General features: G+C 61.5%; 3 protein-coding genes across 3 annotated transcripts; all 3 read left to right on the top strand.

The window, feature by feature from the left end:
• The first annotated feature begins 4448 nt into the window (after positions 1–4448).
• Positions 4449–6638, top strand: ADRB3 (adrenoceptor beta 3). The gene is made up of 2 exons (XM_027706349.1): positions 4449–5698; positions 6599–6638. The coding sequence occupies exons 1-2, from the start codon at positions 4449–4451 to the stop codon at positions 6636–6638; spliced, it is 1290 nt and encodes a 429-aa protein (XP_027562150.1).
• Positions 6639–8614: 1976 nt separating this feature from the next.
• On the top strand, positions 8615–9680 carry LOC113978931 (nucleoplasmin-like). Its single transcript, XM_027706267.1, has 5 exons — positions 8615–8678; positions 8876–8958; positions 9045–9164; positions 9237–9330; positions 9595–9680. Exons 1-5 carry the CDS (start codon positions 8615–8617, stop codon positions 9678–9680), a joined length of 447 nt encoding a protein of 148 aa, XP_027562068.1.
• Positions 9681–12863: 3183 nt separating this feature from the next.
• Positions 12864–14777, top strand: LOC113978978 (prolactin-releasing peptide receptor-like). Its single transcript, XM_027706355.1, has 2 exons — positions 12864–13266; positions 14010–14777. Exons 1-2 carry the CDS (start codon positions 12866–12868, stop codon positions 14641–14643), a joined length of 1035 nt encoding a protein of 344 aa, XP_027562156.1. The 5' UTR covers positions 12864–12865; the 3' UTR covers positions 14644–14777.
• The last annotated feature ends 287 nt before the right edge of the window (positions 14778–15064 follow it).

The raw sequence follows: 15064 nt of genomic DNA, 5'->3' as shown, positions 1-15064 counted from the left end.
CGGGGACTCTCCCTTCTGCGGGTGCTTGCTCCTGGAGGGAGATGGGACATGTCTGAAATGAAACCCTGCTGTGTGATAGAAGTGTCAGAAATTGGGAATATCTGCCCACAGGCACTGCTCTGGCTGCCGCCCTGGGTTTTCCCCGCAGCAACATGGGAAAGAAAGCAGCTTTATTATGATTTGTTTTTTAGTCTGAAAACATAATTGCGCAGGGATCTGGGGGGCAGGAGCAGGACCTGGGATTGCCTTAGCGCAGCCTTTGACACTGGCTGGGTTTCAGGATCCAGATGCCCCTTTCCCTCATTCTCACAACGCTGCCCTGGCCTCAGGAAGAGCTGCAGCCCTGGGACGGCAAGTGCTGCTCCGGGATGGTCCTGGAGGGAGATCCCTGCCTCCATCTCCTCCCTGATGGGAAGCAGCATTCTCCGTGCCCCTTCAGCCCCATCTGTCCCCCCAAATCCACCCTGGGGTGCCCCGAGGAAGATCCCACCAGCCCTGCCCAGCCCTCGACGGGCACCGCAGCTCCTTCCCCCGGGCTGTGTGTCCACAGGGCAAAACGCTGTGGGAACGGGCTGACAAACAGGGAGCGGAGCGACCTCAGCCCCGGCGGCAGCTCCGACCTCCCGGGTGCCCGGGGTGCGCGCTGCCTCTCTCATCACCACCGAGGCACTCGCTCCCAGGAGCTTCGCTTGGAAAACAGGATGTGAGCGTGTGAGACGGAGACGCTCCCGGAGACGTGGGAGCTCGGAGCCCCCCGGGGCACAGGGCTCACCCCGGGCTGGGGCGGCAGCGCTGGAGTGGCACTGGGATCGTCCCTTTGGGCTGGTGGGGAGGCTGTGCTGGGGTGGCACCGGGACGTGCTGGGGTGGCACCCACGCTCTGAAAACAGCAGCTTGCTTGAGAGTCAGTGAAACAGCACATTTTTACTCTTTTTTATTGTTCTGACAGAGAGATTTTTCCCTTCCTGCCCAAGCTGTCGTGGTGCTGCAGCTCCCAGAGCTGTGCCCGCCTTTGCAGGAGGAGGAGGGTTTATATGGGGACCAGAGTTTATGTGGAGCTTCCTGCAGGCTTCCTGGGACAGGCAGTACCCAGGGGTTAAAGCTCCATCACAGCGTGTTTATGTGCTGACAAGGAAACGCGATGACAGAGAATCCCAAACAACTTCAAAGCAAGATTTGTGGATTTGATATGGAAACTATTCGGAAAGTCTCGGTGAGGAGGGAGAGCCTCCGACTCACCACCACTGCGGACACACAGCCAGAGCAGGAGCCGTTCCCAAAGCACAGCCTGGCCCCGGTGCCCGTTCCACAGAGCCCGGAGCTCCCTCCCTGGAGAGGGAATTTGGGGTAAAACGATGCTGATGGAGCGGCAGGGATGTGGTGCCATTCCAGAGGTGCCAGTGCCTGCGACTCTCCAGGCTGTGGGGGTGAACCCCTCCACTGCCCCTGCCCTTTGCTCTGGGCTGGAGACTTGTGCCAGCACAGCTCTGGTTTGGAATTCCATTGCACAGGGAACGCTGCGCAACAGGAGCCTGGCTCAGGAGCAGCTCTGGCACCGGCTGGTGCTGCTGCAAAGCTGAGCTGCTTCTCTCTGGGTGCTGCTGTGCCTCTCCCTGCTCCACCTGCTCCTCCCTGCTCCGTCTGCACCCACACTCTGGGGAAAGGCTGCACAGACAGATCCCCAAGGGCTCAGTGGGCGGTTTTGGTGCCTTCACCTGCTGTGCCGGGGTTGCCTTAGGACCCTCTGCTTTGGTGGGGAGCTGAGGAAGCTGGACCACAGGGCAGAGGGGGACGCTGGTGTCCCCACTGTCGGTGACACCACTGTGACTCCGCTGTGTGATGGGTTTATCTCTTGTCCTGTTCCGAGTATGCAGCCACATGCCAGGGAGGGAGCGAGTTCCCAGCTATAAAAAGCTTTTGTTTTATCCATAGCTGCTACTTGAGCTCTCACCCCTCGGCCTCCGTGGCCAGGCAGAGCCTGTGCGCCCTCAGATGTGTCTGGGAGCAGCTCAGGCATCTGTTTCCTCTCTCCAAACACATCCATGGGCACCGGGAGCTCCATGCGCTGCTGAGCAAGGAGAGTGGCACTGCCCGTTCCCTGCATCCCATCTCCCCCCAAGCAGGGATCTTCCCCCATTCATCCTGACCCTCTATGTACAAAGAAGTATCTTTAAATACCCATTGTTTATTCTGTATCAACAGCCAAAGGAGCCGCTCTGATCCGTGGCATAAACAAACTTTCCCAGAGTTTTCTAAACAACACTTGACCCTCTGGCCAGCACTTCCTACGGGGTCTTGCCAGGGCTGGCTCTGCCTCCCCTGCTGCCAGTGGCCATGCAGGTAGGGCCAGGGCAGTGCTTCTGGCCCATGGCAGGAATGGGAAGGGGGAGAGGATGCTTCCCCTGGTGACAGCTCTGGGCTGGAGGGAGCAGTCAGGGTCTCCATCCCTGCAGGGGCTCGAGCCAGGGCTCTGGAGCTGTGGGGATGGGGGTCAGGGCTGGGCAAGACCCAGCACCTCCGTGCTTCAGTTTTTCCAGCTGTAAAACTGGGACAAAGATGCGGAGCCACGTTACTTCCCCTGCAGTGATGAAAGGCCTGGGAGTCTCCCTTCCTCTCCTCAGCCCCGTCTGCTCCTTGGGAGGCGGGGAGGGAGCCAAGCTCCCCTGCCTGGGAGTGGGAGGAAAAGCCTGATTTGAATTCCAGAGAGAAGAGATCAGGAGGGTGGGTTGGATGCCTGCTTGGCCCCTCGGGAGCACGCGGCTGTCTGTCCCACTGCGGGCAGTGTGTCTGTCTGTGGGAGCTCCCTGCAGGGCACAGCGGGGTGGGCATGGCCAGAAGGTGCCATGAGGGACTGTCTGCAGGAAGTTCCTGCTCTAAAACCCCCAGGGGTGAGTCCTACAGCCCCTGTGGTGCCCAGGAGCCAGCGCACAGCCCAGCTCTGCCCGGCAGGCACATTTTGGGTGGTCGCTGCTACCTGGGGAGTGCAGGTGAGGATGGAAGGAGGAGGGAAGGAGGGGAAGCCACCAGCCCCTGGTCAGCCAGCAGTGTGGTGGCAGAGCCGGGCATCCTGCTCCGTGCCTTCCTCTGCCAGCTCCATGGAGCCAAGCCCAAAGCCCTCGTTTACACATGGACATTCCCACTGATGCTCTTGCTTTAATTTCCAGACACAAATCCAGCTCCGTGGGCTGATCCACGCTGGAATCAGGTGTGCAGCCACGCTGGACAGACAATGACACCCCTGCACGTGCCGTGTCTGTGCCGTGCACCATCCTGGAGCCAGGACAAACCTCCCTGGGAACAGCAATTCCCAGCTCGGTCCCAGCCTGCAGCAAATGCTGGGACTGGGAGCTGAGCAGGGCTGGATTGAGCCCTCGGCTGAGGGCTTTGAGAAACCAAAACAGCCTCGTAAAGATCAAGCTCGTAAAACCAGGGCTCTGCTTTGTGAGCTCATGAATGGGAAGAAATGCCAACCGGATCATTTTTACACATGTTTTTTTTCCTCTTTGTCAACGTTCCCACATTTGGCTGAAACTTCAAAATGCCACATTTGGAGAGTCCCTGTCTTAAAAGTCTCAGTATTTGTATAAATAGCTGATAGGGAAAGAAATGACCCGCTCTGGAGTTTGCCCAGGAGCCCTGGGAACAGCAGTGGGGCTCTGGAGGCCCCCAGAGCCCTTCAGATTTTTGTTGTCTCCCCACTGCCACGTGTGAGTGGGGCAGGAAGTGTGAGTGGGGGTCTTCAGACATCAGCACCCACCCAAATTCAGGAGGGGAAGCAAGGAAGGTCTCCTCCATACGCTGGGCAATAAATGTGTAAATGAAACAGTGACTGTGGCCCTGGGCATCATCTCTGGGAGCAGAGCTGCCACCTTGCCATCCCTCTGCTGATGTTCAGAGGGGACAGGGGGGTCACTGTCCCCACCAGGGAGAGGGTCACAGGGGGAGCAGGACCAGCAAAGCCCTGGGGTGCACAGTGAGGGGCGAGAGCAAGAGAGGCGGGGTGAGAGCTGAGGTGTGGGTAGAGGGACCAGAGCACTGGCGAGGGGAGCACAAAGGGGTGAGAGTGAACAGAGAAAGACCAGGGAACGCCGTGCACGGAGAACAAGGACAGACGGGTGGGACTGGGGGCACGGCGAGGGGCTGGAGGGCGCGGAGACGGACGGGAAGGCAGAGCGAGGGGCTGGAGCGCACGGCGAGGGGCGCCCGGCGGGGATGCCGGGGGGAGCAGGACGGGCCGGGGCACCCCATCCGGGGGGGAGGCGGTGCCGCCGCCCGCTCCTCTCCCCTCGCCGTCCGGAGCGGGCAGCCCGGGGCCGCCCCGCGCCTTTAAAGGCTCCTCCTCCGGCGCGGAGGGGACCCGGCCCCGCCGGTCCGCCCCGAGGGCTGCGCCGGGAGCGCGGCGGGGAGCGCACGGCGGGGCGCGGGGCCGGCGCCCCCAGCCCGGCCGAGATGAGCCCCCTCCCCGCGGGCAACGGCAGCGCCTGGGGGGGCTCCGGCAACTGCAGCGGGGCGGGCAGCCTGGGCCGGCAGTGGGTGCTGGGGGCCGCCCTCAGCCTCACCGTCCTGGTCATCGTGGCCGGCAACCTGCTGGTGATCGTGGCCATCGCCAAGACGCCGCGGCTGCAGACCATGACCAACGTCTTCATCACCTCGCTGGCGTGCGCCGACCTCATCATGGGCCTGCTGGTGGTGCCGCCGGGGGCCACCATCCTGCTGAGCGGCCACTGGCCCTACGGCGCGACGGTGTGCGAGCTCTGGACGTCGCTGGACGTGCTGTGCGTCACGGCCAGCATCGAGACGCTCTGCGCCATCGCCGTCGATCGCTACCTCGCCGTCACCTCGCCGCTGCAGTACGAGGCGCTGGTCACCAAGGGCCGGGCGCGGGCCGTGGTGTGCCTGGTGTGGGCCATCTCCGCCTTCATCTCCTTCCTGCCCATCATGAACCACTGGTGGCGGGACGGGGCGGACGAGCAGGCGGCGCGCTGCTACGACGACCCGCGCTGCTGCGACTTCGTCACCAACATGACCTACGCCATCGTCTCCTCCACCATCTCCTTCTACGTGCCCCTGCTCGTCATGATCTTCGTCTACGCCCGGGTCTTCGCCGTGGCCACGCGGCACGTGCGGCTCATCGGCAAGGACAAGGTGAGGTTCCTGCAGGAGCCCCCCAGCCCCACGTCCCGGAGCAGCCGGCGCAGGCGGCCGTCCCGCCTGCTGGCCATCAAGGAGCACAAGGCGCTCAAGACCCTGGGCATCATCATGGGCACCTTCACGCTCTGCTGGCTGCCCTTCTTCGTGGCCAACATCATCAAGGTCTTCTGCCGGCCGCTGGTGCCGGACCAGCTCTTCCTCTTCCTCAACTGGCTGGGCTACGTCAACTCAGCCTTCAACCCCATCATCTACTGCCGCAGCCCCGACTTCAGGAGCGCCTTCCGCAAGCTGCTGTGCTGCCCCCGCCGCGCCGACCGCCGGCTCCACGCCGTCCAGCAGGACCCGCAGCGCTGCCCCTGCGCCTTCAGCCCCCGCGGGGGCCCCCCAGAGGACAGCAAGGCGGCCCCTGGGGAGGACGGGGAGGGTCGGGGCAGCGGCAGCCGGACAGAGGAGACGCCCCTGGCCCAGGGCAGTGGCCACCGGCAGCGGCCGCTGGGCGAGTCCCGGCTGCAGGGCACCCAGACCACGCTGTGCTCGCAGCTTGATGAGTAGGTACCGGCTCGGGGGGGCTCAGGGTGTCCAGCCCTTTGGGGACTGACTGGGAGGGCTGTCAGTGGTGGGTCCACGGTCTGACAGCACAGTGCAGAGCTGCAGGGCAGGCAGACCCTGGAGCTGGGGGGGCAGGCAGACCCCACAGTGCACGGGAGAGGTGCTGGGGTGTGGGACTGGGAACCACTGCCCTCTCCCTTTATGTTCCCCTAAAACCCTGGCCCCTCCATGGGGCTGCAAAACTGGGGTCCCAGTCAGTCTCACCCCAGCCTGCCAGGATGGGGTCTGGTGTTCCTGGGTAAAGGAAATGCTGGTTGTGAACAGGGAAGCAAAGCAGCCGGGCAGGAGTGTGCCCCAAAGCCTGGGATTTCTGCCTTCTGCCCCTGCTCCCACTTTGCGCTGCTAAAGAAGGAAAATCAGGGACCCCCTCCAGAGTGAGGCACCGGGGCTGCTGTCGCCAGCCTGGGCTCTGTGGCTCTCTTTGCCCTCCAAGAGTGTAAATCTGGGAAGGGAATTCATTTCATCCTCCTCTGTCCCTCGGTGAGAGGTGGGCTCCCAGAGCTGGTGGCCTGCTCAGGGCAGGGGGCTGGCAGGGACACCCCTGCTGTGGCTCTGCCCTGCCAGCACCCTGACACGGATTTACACCTCCAAATTACAGGGTGGGGTTTTTCCACCCTGAGGTATTTTTTTATTAGTATGATGAAACTGGAGTTGTTGTGGTTACTGTGGATTTTAACCGTGTTTCTCTGGTCAAAACCCCTCCTGATACCTGAGGGCAGGAGAGACTCCTGCCAGCAGAGATCTGCAGAGAGAGGTGCCAGAGGTGTTCCCTGGGATTCACCACGGGGTGGTGAGCGGTGGGAAGGGTCTGGGCTCTCACCCGCTGTGCTCTGTTCCAGGTTTGCCGGCAGAGACACGCCCGCGGGTCCGTCCGTCTGACCGGGAGCAGCCGAGAGCCGGGAGGAGAGTGAGTGTTTCCCCCGGCCGGGCCATCACCCCTCCGGCCTCTCCTCTGCCCTCCCCGGGGAGCGCAGCCCGCGGCCAGCCCACGGTTTTGGGCATGTGAGCCCGGTGTCCGCCCGGGCCGCTGCCCCCTTGGCTCACTGGAGCTCCAGCCCTTGTGCGTGGTGCTCCTGGATCCCCCTCCGTGCCTGCTGGGGTGGTGGCCGTGGGTCCCTGTCCCCAGCCGAGCCCGGTGGGTGACCCTGTGTCACTCCCACCCTCTTTTTGCAGGGCTGGGGATGGAGAAGCAGCACCGGGGGTGACGGTGCTGGAAGGACCCTCCGGTGCACGCACTGACCAGGAGAGGAGGGGGATCTCCCTCGGGAATGCTGCTGGTTTCGGGACAGCACTGGCTCCTCTGTGCCATTGGTGCTGGAGACCTGGAGCTGGGGAAAAGCCCTGGAGCCACTTGCCCAGGGGCAGCACAGCCTCGGGGATGTGTGGACAGGGGACAAGCTCCCAGCCGGGGTGTTCCTGGCATGGCTGGCAGTGGGATGTGGACGCTGGCAGTGGGATGTGGACACTGGCAGTGGGATGTGGACACTGGCAGCTCTGCTCTCTTGAAGGATGAACGGCCCAGTCGCCCTGGGCTCGGCCAGTTTCAGACAGTCCGTCTGGAAGGGAGGAGAGCCTCCTGCATGCACAAGCCCTTCCAAGGATTTCCATCCCTGCCCTAGCTGCTGCATTCCAGGGCTGGGTGCGATCCCGGGAGCCGCAGCGATGCCTGAGGCAGAGGAAGGGCTCAGGGGATCTCGGGGAGCTCTGAGCACGAAGGACTTCCCAAACCAGGGAATTATGACCTTGTCAGGTCTCCTCCGGTTCCTCCCTCTCATTTGGGGCAGGTGTCCCTGTCTGTGCTGCTCGGGGACGGGATGGGAGGTGGATTCTTGTCCCACACGTGCACAGACGCGCCCTGCCCACACCACGTGAGTTGGTGTAAATACATCACAGTGACTGTACAGGTTTTGTCCTGGTTTGTCTCCCCCCTGCTGCGTGAAATAAACCTGTGAATCTCTGCGATGCCTCCAAGTCCATCCCAAGCAGAGGGGTGCTGCTCCATGTGCTCCTGGGGGGCTGCCTGAGGCTCAGGGGGTGCATCCTCCTTTCCAGGGGCTGTGCCTGGCAGAGAAAAGCCAGGCCCTAGGCGTGCCATGATGCCAGCCCCCAGCCCTGCCACACGTCCCCACGCCCTGAAAGGGCAGGCAGAGCTGACAGAGGTGCCCAGTGCCACCTCCTGGTGCCAGGGAAATCCCAGCTTCTGCACGGGAACTGGGGTGCCACAGGGTCTGCCCTGCTGGGATCCTCCCCTGGTGTGTTTTTTTTTTAACACTCTGCAAGGATGAAATCACTAAATAAAGAGAATAAAAGCAGCTCGTGGCAAGCGTACCCATTTCAAAGCCTCAGACCCCAGTCTGGTTGGTAGCTCTGGTGGCTCTCAGGGGGCTCATTTCTGATCCCAGCAGCTGTCCCCAAGCACAAACAGGTTCTGTGCCCCCCCAGCCCCCATGGCCTCATCCTCCCACGCAGTCCAAAGCAGCCCACGAGGTGTTCTTTACCCCCCTCAAAAGCCCAGTGTCAGTGAGTGACTCCCCAGGCAGCAGAGGCAAGGGGAGGGGGCTGGCCCAGGGAATGGGGGGGCCCAGGGCTCTGCAGGTCCCCCCTGGCAGGACCGGTGGCCTCATCTCTAATCAAGCTAAAGGGGGCTCAGATGGGCTGTAGGTGCTGCTGGGGGGGTGTGATGGGTGCATTGGTGTCACCTGCACTGCATTCCCAGCTTCCACCTCCCTGGGACCCCCCTTCCCTTTATCAGCAGCCGGTGCCGTGGCAGGTCCTTGCTGCTCTGTGGGTGCTGTTTTCTCTGCTGTTTGTCCCACGGGAGCTGGTCACCGGTGTCAGATCTGCTGTAGGGGGGGATGGACACCTCGCTTCCCTTCTCCCGGTTGCTGTCGGAGGAGCGGCCCGTGGCTGAGCTGTGGGGTAGGAGCTGCGAGCCCCGGGGTGCGCTGGGGGCACCTGGTGGCAGGAGCGAGTGGGGGGAACAGTGGCTGTGCTCTGCAGGCAGCCGGGCTGGGTGTGATTCCCCTTTTCCCTTGGAGTGTCCCCCTGGGAAAGCCTCCCTTTTGTTCCCGTGCGGGGGCAGCCCGTGCACGCCCAGACCGTGCCGTGCCCCCCAGGCTGCCAGCTGGGCACGGGCGCCCGGAGCTGCGTGGTGAAGGAGGGCGATGACTTCTTGGAGCACCTGGTGCTGCTGAGAACGGTGAGATCCGAGCCCCCGCCGAGGAGCTGCCGCAGCCCCCCCCGGCCGGCGGATCCCTGCCACGGGCTCTCTGCTCGGCCCCGCAGATCTGCCTGGGGGCTGACGCCAGGGACGAGCTGCACGTGGTGGCCGTGGACTCCAAAAACGCCTCCGGGGAGCACAGGCCGGTGCCCATCGCGGCGCTGCGGAGATCGGTGCTGCCCATGGTAAGGGGTGACAGCATCACCTCGGGCTGGGCTCGGGGCGGGGGGATGTCTCTGAGCTCTGTCTCTTTGCAGATCAGCCTCAAAGCTCTGGAGCTGGTCCCTCCCGTCACCTTCGTGCTGCAGTGCGGGGCTGGGCCGGTCTATCTCAGCGGGCAGCGCGTCACCCGTGAGTCTCACCGAGCTGTGGGATGGCAGCTTTTGTGGCAGCTCGTGCTCTCTGCTTCGCCCCAGGGTTGGAGGGAGGGCAACTCAGGGGGCAACTGGTGCTTGCTGGCAGTTGTGGGCTGGGCAAGGGGGTTTGTGCCAGTTCCCCTGCTCCGCTGCTGCGGGGTGGGAGGGTGTCTGTGTCACCACTCCTGGGGTGGGATTTTTCACCCCCCTCGGTGGGTCAGGGCCACGCCTGCTGCAGCCCTGCCTCCTCTCTCCCCAGTGGAAGATGATGCCAGCTCTGAAGCCGAGGAGGAAGAGCTCTTGGAGGAAGATGCGGGAGATGAGGATGATGATGGGGAATCATAGAACAGGGGCAGCTCAGAGAGGTCTGAGTGGAGCTGGTGTAATGGTGGGGACACCCCTTGCCAGGAGCTGCCAGTGCCCTGTGCCAAATGCAACAGATCCTTGCAGAGGGACACAAACTGTCTGGGCTTTGAGTGTCATTCCTTGTCTCCTCTCCTGGCCCCCTCCATTCCTCCCATGTTTGCAGAAATGCTTTTCCCCCCACTTTTATTGTGATAATAATAGGAAGTGCAGATACCCTGGAGTCAGTCTGGACTGTGCTCTGGTGCTCCCGTGTCACCTGCTCTCCTGTCCCTCCCTCCCTGCCTCCTCTTGGGAAAACCTATTCCACGTGTGCCTCTGTGATGCTGGGCTGGGCACAGGTCCCAGTGAGCAGCCCCTGGGGAGCTGTGGGCTGCTGCCAGGACAGGGGGCTTGGGGCCTCGGGGCCTCTCCCAGCTCCAGCATGTCTGGAGGAGGAAGGCTGCACTGTGGCTCTGCCTCCTCAGGTAGGACACAATGCCCTGCACAGCCCTGGCACGAGTTATTCCGCCAGCTCCTGGCTAATGGTCCTTTTGTTCCAGGAGGAATCTCTCCGATGTGCCTGTTGGGATCAGCAGGACCAAGTCCTTCATGGCAGTGCAGGGAAATGCAGCTGCTGGAATAATGTCATTAGAACTCCTAATTGAGAAAATTGCCCAAATCCATTCTATGCCTGCCACTAGCTGGCAGGGAGGCTGAGTTCAAGGGGAGCCCTGGACCTGCAGGAGGATGGGCTGGGAAGGGAGCACACGGCTCTGGGTTTTAATTTCTCCCAATTTGTAACAGAAAATGCCAGAGCTGAGCTGAGGGAGCCAGAGCTGTCACCCCACCCAGCTGTGAGCCCCGTGCTGGATCCTGGGCTGTGGGACAGCACGGACCCCCTGCGGGAGCTGGTGGAGCCCCAGCAGCAGGAAGGGTGGGTGGGTGCTTTGGGGGGATGCCCTGGTCCCCCTTCCCACAGCCCCTGGCAGCGGCACGTCCACCCCATCCTGCCCGACAGCGTCTCCAGGAGGGCTTTGGCATAACCATGGCAACTGCCAGGTAATTAATGGCCAGGTCTCAATGCCATGGAGACCAAACAGGCACCAACTGAGCGGGTGGGGCTGCACCCCTGCCCACGGGGGCACTGAGCCCCCAGCGCAGGATGCGACCCCCCGGCACATGGTGTGTGGCTGGTGCTGTGCCCACCCAGGGCAGGGATGTCACCCCACTGTGAGGGTGGCACGTGGCAGCCACTGTCCTCCAGATGTTCCCAGCCTCACCCCGAAGCCTGAAATGAGCTGGGTGAGACCCTGGGCACAGCTGTTTGTGCCTCCCCCTGCTTGGGGGCTGGTCCCCCTCAGCTCCCCCAGGCGCAGCTCGGCCTCTCCTGCCTCTTTGCACCAGCAAATTCCAATTAATAAATGCAGGAATGCCCTTTTGTGCATAAGTGACCAATTATTTGATGCATGAGCACCCCATCAGCTCACCCACGAGCACCCAATTAATCACGTGAGGGTTAAATAGTGAAACTTGAGCACTCCAATAAAGTCCTCGGGTGTCCAGTTGAGCCCCCTGTTATCCAAGCAAAGAAAGGGCAGGAAGAAGCATTTCCCTGAATACCTTTAAAATATTTACATTTTCCACTGTTTCAACACCCATGCCATGATAGTTAACACGGTGATTGTTTTAATTGCAATAAATTAAAGTAAGTCAAACTTCCCCCAGTTGAGACGGGGGCTGAGGATGTGTCTTGGGGGAGGCTCCTGTGCACAGTAATTTATTTATTGGGGAATTTTTCCCTGGCAAAGGAAAAAATTTTGCCTGGCAAAGTCCCTCCCCGAGCAGAACAAAGAAGAGGGCTGGTTGGTTGTGTCACTTTGATTCAGCAGCAAACACTTGACCAGAGGGACTTTATTCCGAGTCTGCCTCCGAGCGCGTCTCAGGGATGAAGCAGACAGGGTTTGGGGGAGTCGGTTTGAAAACCCAATTAATGCAAGTTTGGAGTGTGGAGCTTTTGAGGGGCTGCTGGGACATGTAATGAAAGTGTGGCTGGGGCAGCTCTTCATCTGAGGCTTCCAAAATCTGCCACGTGAGCTTCAGTCCTCGTGGATCAGGTACGTGAGGGCGTAAGGGTGAAACAATGTCTGGTACAGAGAGGAATAAACAGGGGGGCAAGTCCTGTGCTGGGAGAGAGCCGGAGATAATCTATGGAAATAGCCCAGGAAATGAGGGCTGAAGAGCAGCGGGTGATGAGATGACTCAGTGCAGGAGAGAAGGAGGAGCAGAGGGAGTGGGAGCTGCTGGGGGATGAGGGTTGTACCGGGCAGGGGTCTGGGGGTGAGCGGTGGTGGTGAGGAAAGGTACTGCCTGTGCTCCCAGCTGTCTGTGGGAAGCAGCCCAGGTTGGCAGGGACCTGTCTCCCAGGACTGGTCTCATTTTTGCCCCTGGGTTCCCACCTTCCCCCATCCCATCTCATCCCCTTCATGGCTGATGCCACGAAAACCTGGACCTTGCTTTTGGCAGGACCACGCTGGGGTCTCTGACACACCTCGTTGGAGAGTTCCAGCAGCCCCACGGGCTCGGTGCTGCAGGAGAGCCCAGCTCACCTGGCTGGGGCTGGGCCAGCGGCTGCAGGCGCACGAGGCAGCGCAGGAGTCGCAGAGCGCCTTTATTCACTTATCCATTAACGTCCTTTGTCATTTCCAGAAGCACTGGGAGCTGTTTTCTGGCTCAGCTGCTGCTTCCCCTTCCCTCCGGCCGCAGATGCCCCTCGGTGCTGCCGGGCTGGGGCGGGGGCAGGATTGCTGAGGACGCTTCAGTTAAGGGGTGTGGATGAGCCCACATTTTGGTAAGTCCTTCCCCACAGCCCCGGGTCCTGCTGCTTTTCTCCCCTTCCTTCCCTCCCTGATCTGTGATCGCTGTGATCCCAGGGCTGGCATCCCTCCTGCGGGGCTCCTCGTAGCAGTGCTCCTTGTCTGAGTCCGGTTTTCCTTTTCCCTCCCCAGGAGCCCACGGGATGAAGCCGCTCTCCCGAGGAGCCTCCCCGGGTGCCAGGCAGGGTGCTGTGCTGTGATGAGGAGCAGGATGTGCCCTGTGGACACCTGAACCCCACAGCTGCCAGATTTTGGAGTGCTGGGACAGGGGGTTTCTCACCTGCCTGCACACAGAGGGGCTCGGCCGCAGCCATGGAGGGGGACGGGGCCAACGCCACCACCCACGAGCTGACCCTGCAGAACCGCTCCAACGCCAGCGCCCAGTTCACCGGGGTGCAGCTCATCCAGTCCTTCAAACCCCTCATCATCCCCTGCTACGCCCTGGTCGTCCTCGTCGGCATCTTCGGCAACTACCTGCTCCTCTACGTCATCTGCAGGAGCAAGAGGATGCACAACGTCACCAACTTCTTCATCGGGAACCTGGCGTTCTCTGACATGCTGATGTGCGCCACGTGCGTGCCCTTCACCCTGGCCTACGCCTTCAACCCCCAGGGCTGGGTTTTTGGGAAGTTTTTGTGCTACTTTGTCTTCCTGATGCAGCCCATGACCGTCTACGTCTCCGTCTTCACCCTCACGGCCATCGCAGTTGACAGGTAAGTGCTGGGTGGGTGTTTGTCCTCCCCCGGTCCCCTCAGGTTGTTGCTCCCTCAGCTCAGGGTGTTTACTGACAAACACTCAAAACTGGAGAAGGAAAATCCCTGAGGATTCCCTGGGAGTATCCCTGCAGCCTTTTCTTTAGCACCAGGACTCGGTTTTGGGGGGAGGATGTGCAGGGGGGATGTTTGGCATTAGCAAACGATGCTCTGCAGTTCCGTGTCCCTGCATCAAGCCGTCACTCCTGAAATCCTGATCTGTGCTCCCGGAACAAGGGCTCGTTGGAGTTTGCACCCTGGTTTTCCTACTTCGGGTAAATCTGTGCCCAGACCTCGTGTGTCCTGGCCCTGGGGTGGAGAGTGCTTGTGCCACATGAAGCGTGCTGGGTTGGGGGGTTAATAAAATTTGTGTTTCCATAGAGATCTCCTCTCATCAGAGATGATACAAATGCTGAGGGGACAGAGGCAATGACTCTTATGCTGGTTCTCCTCTGCCCTGGGGGGAGCAGGGCAGGACCAGGGATGGGAAGGGGAAAAAAATTAAAAAAAAAAAAGAAAAATAATTAAAAAAGAAGGTTTGGGTGGAACAGCAGAGGAAGCCTGGAATGCTGGTGGAGCTGTGCTGCCCTTGGGGGCTCGGAACATCCCCAGGAGTGCTGGTGTTCTTCTGCTCTTCAGCAGAGCCCAGAGCACCCCGGGCTGCAGGGGGATGCTCCGGGGGCTCCCCGTGTGTCTCCCCACAGGTACTACGCCACCCTGCACCCCCTGAGGAGGCGCATCTCTGTCACCAGCTGCGTCTCGGTGGTGGGGGGCATCTGGCTGCTGTCCTGCGGGCTGGTGGCCCCCGCCGTGGCCCACACGTACCACGTGGAGTTCCGGCAGGAGGGATTCACCATCTGCGAGGAGTTCTGGGTGGAGAAGGAGACGCAGCGCCTGGCCTACGCCTACAGCACCCTGATCCTCACCTACATCCTGCCGCTCTCCGCCGTGTCCCTCTCCTACCTGTGCATCTCAGTGAGGCTGCGGAACCGGGTGGTGCCCGGGCACCCCACGCAGAGCCAGGCTGAGTTCGACCGCCTGAGGAAGAGGAAGACCTTCCGCCTCATCGTGCTGGTGGTGTTGGCCTTCGGCGTCTGCTGGCTCCCCATCCACGTCTTCAACGTCCTCCGGGACATCGACATCCACCTCATCGACAAGCGCCACTTCCTGCTCATCCAGCTGCTGTGCCACTGGTGCGCCATGAGCTCCTCCTGCTGCAACCCCTTCCTCTACGCCTGGCTCCACCACCGCTTCCGCACGGAGCTCCGCAGGATCTTCGCCTGCAAGAGGAGGATCCGCCCCGCCAAGGGCTGCGGGGCTGCTGGGGGAGTGCTCTGAGCCCAGATTCTCCAGGGCGTGTGCCTCGTCCCGGGCATGGCAGAGCCTCCCTGGGAGCAGGGGGGACGGGGTGAGGTAGGAGGAGGGAGCAAAGCTCTGTGCCCAGCCCCTCAGGACCCCTCCTGTCATTATTCCATGTTGGCAAAGGGAAAGGGCTGTGGGAGTGTGGGAAGGGGGCATTAAATGAGTCTCATGTTTTGGAAATGGCATTTCTCCTGTGAGACTGACTTTTCGGAGCAAACAGGTAAAGGGGTGGAGCCGGTGCCAGCACAGGTTGGCTCGCTCAGCCTCACACACCCCTGCACGCACTGGTACCCCACTCACCTGGACCCCTGGACACGCACCTGGCTGTGCTCACAGGCACCTCTGCACCCCTGAAACACCCACACCTGGCCCTGTGCAGACACGTGCAGCCCTGCCC

This window comes from Neopelma chrysocephalum, unplaced genomic scaffold (genome assembly GCF_003984885.1).
Source record: "Neopelma chrysocephalum unplaced genomic scaffold, ASM398488v2 Primary Assembly neopelma1_367, whole genome shotgun sequence".
NCBI classification, from domain to species: Eukaryota; Metazoa; Chordata; class Aves; order Passeriformes; family Pipridae; genus Neopelma; species Neopelma chrysocephalum.
This window is presented reverse-complemented; position numbering and strand designations above follow the sequence as displayed.

Coding starts and splice junctions, on each gene's coding strand:
- ADRB3 (XM_027706349.1), top strand. CDS start 4,449: ATGAGCCCCCTCCCCGCGGGCAACGGCAGCGCCTGGGGGGGCTCCGGC. Junction 5,699..6,598: donor CTGTGCTCGCAGCTTGATGA/GTAGGTACCGGC, acceptor GCTCTGTTCCAG/GTTTGCCGGCAGAGACACGC.
- LOC113978931 (XM_027706267.1), top strand. CDS start 8,615: ATGGACACCTCGCTTCCCTTCTCCCGGTTGCTGTCGGAGGAGCGGCCC. Junction 8,679..8,875: donor GCCCGTGGCTGAGCTGTGGG/GTAGGAGCTGCG, acceptor CGTGCCCCCCAG/GCTGCCAGCTGGGCACGGGC. Junction 9,331..9,594: donor CAGCGGGCAGCGCGTCACCC/GTGAGTCTCACC, acceptor CTCTCTCCCCAG/TGGAAGATGATGCCAGCTCT.
- LOC113978978 (XM_027706355.1), top strand. CDS start 12,866: ATGGAGGGGGACGGGGCCAACGCCACCACCCACGAGCTGACCCTGCAG. Junction 13,267..14,009: donor ACGGCCATCGCAGTTGACAG/GTAAGTGCTGGG, acceptor GTCTCCCCACAG/GTACTACGCCACCCTGCACC.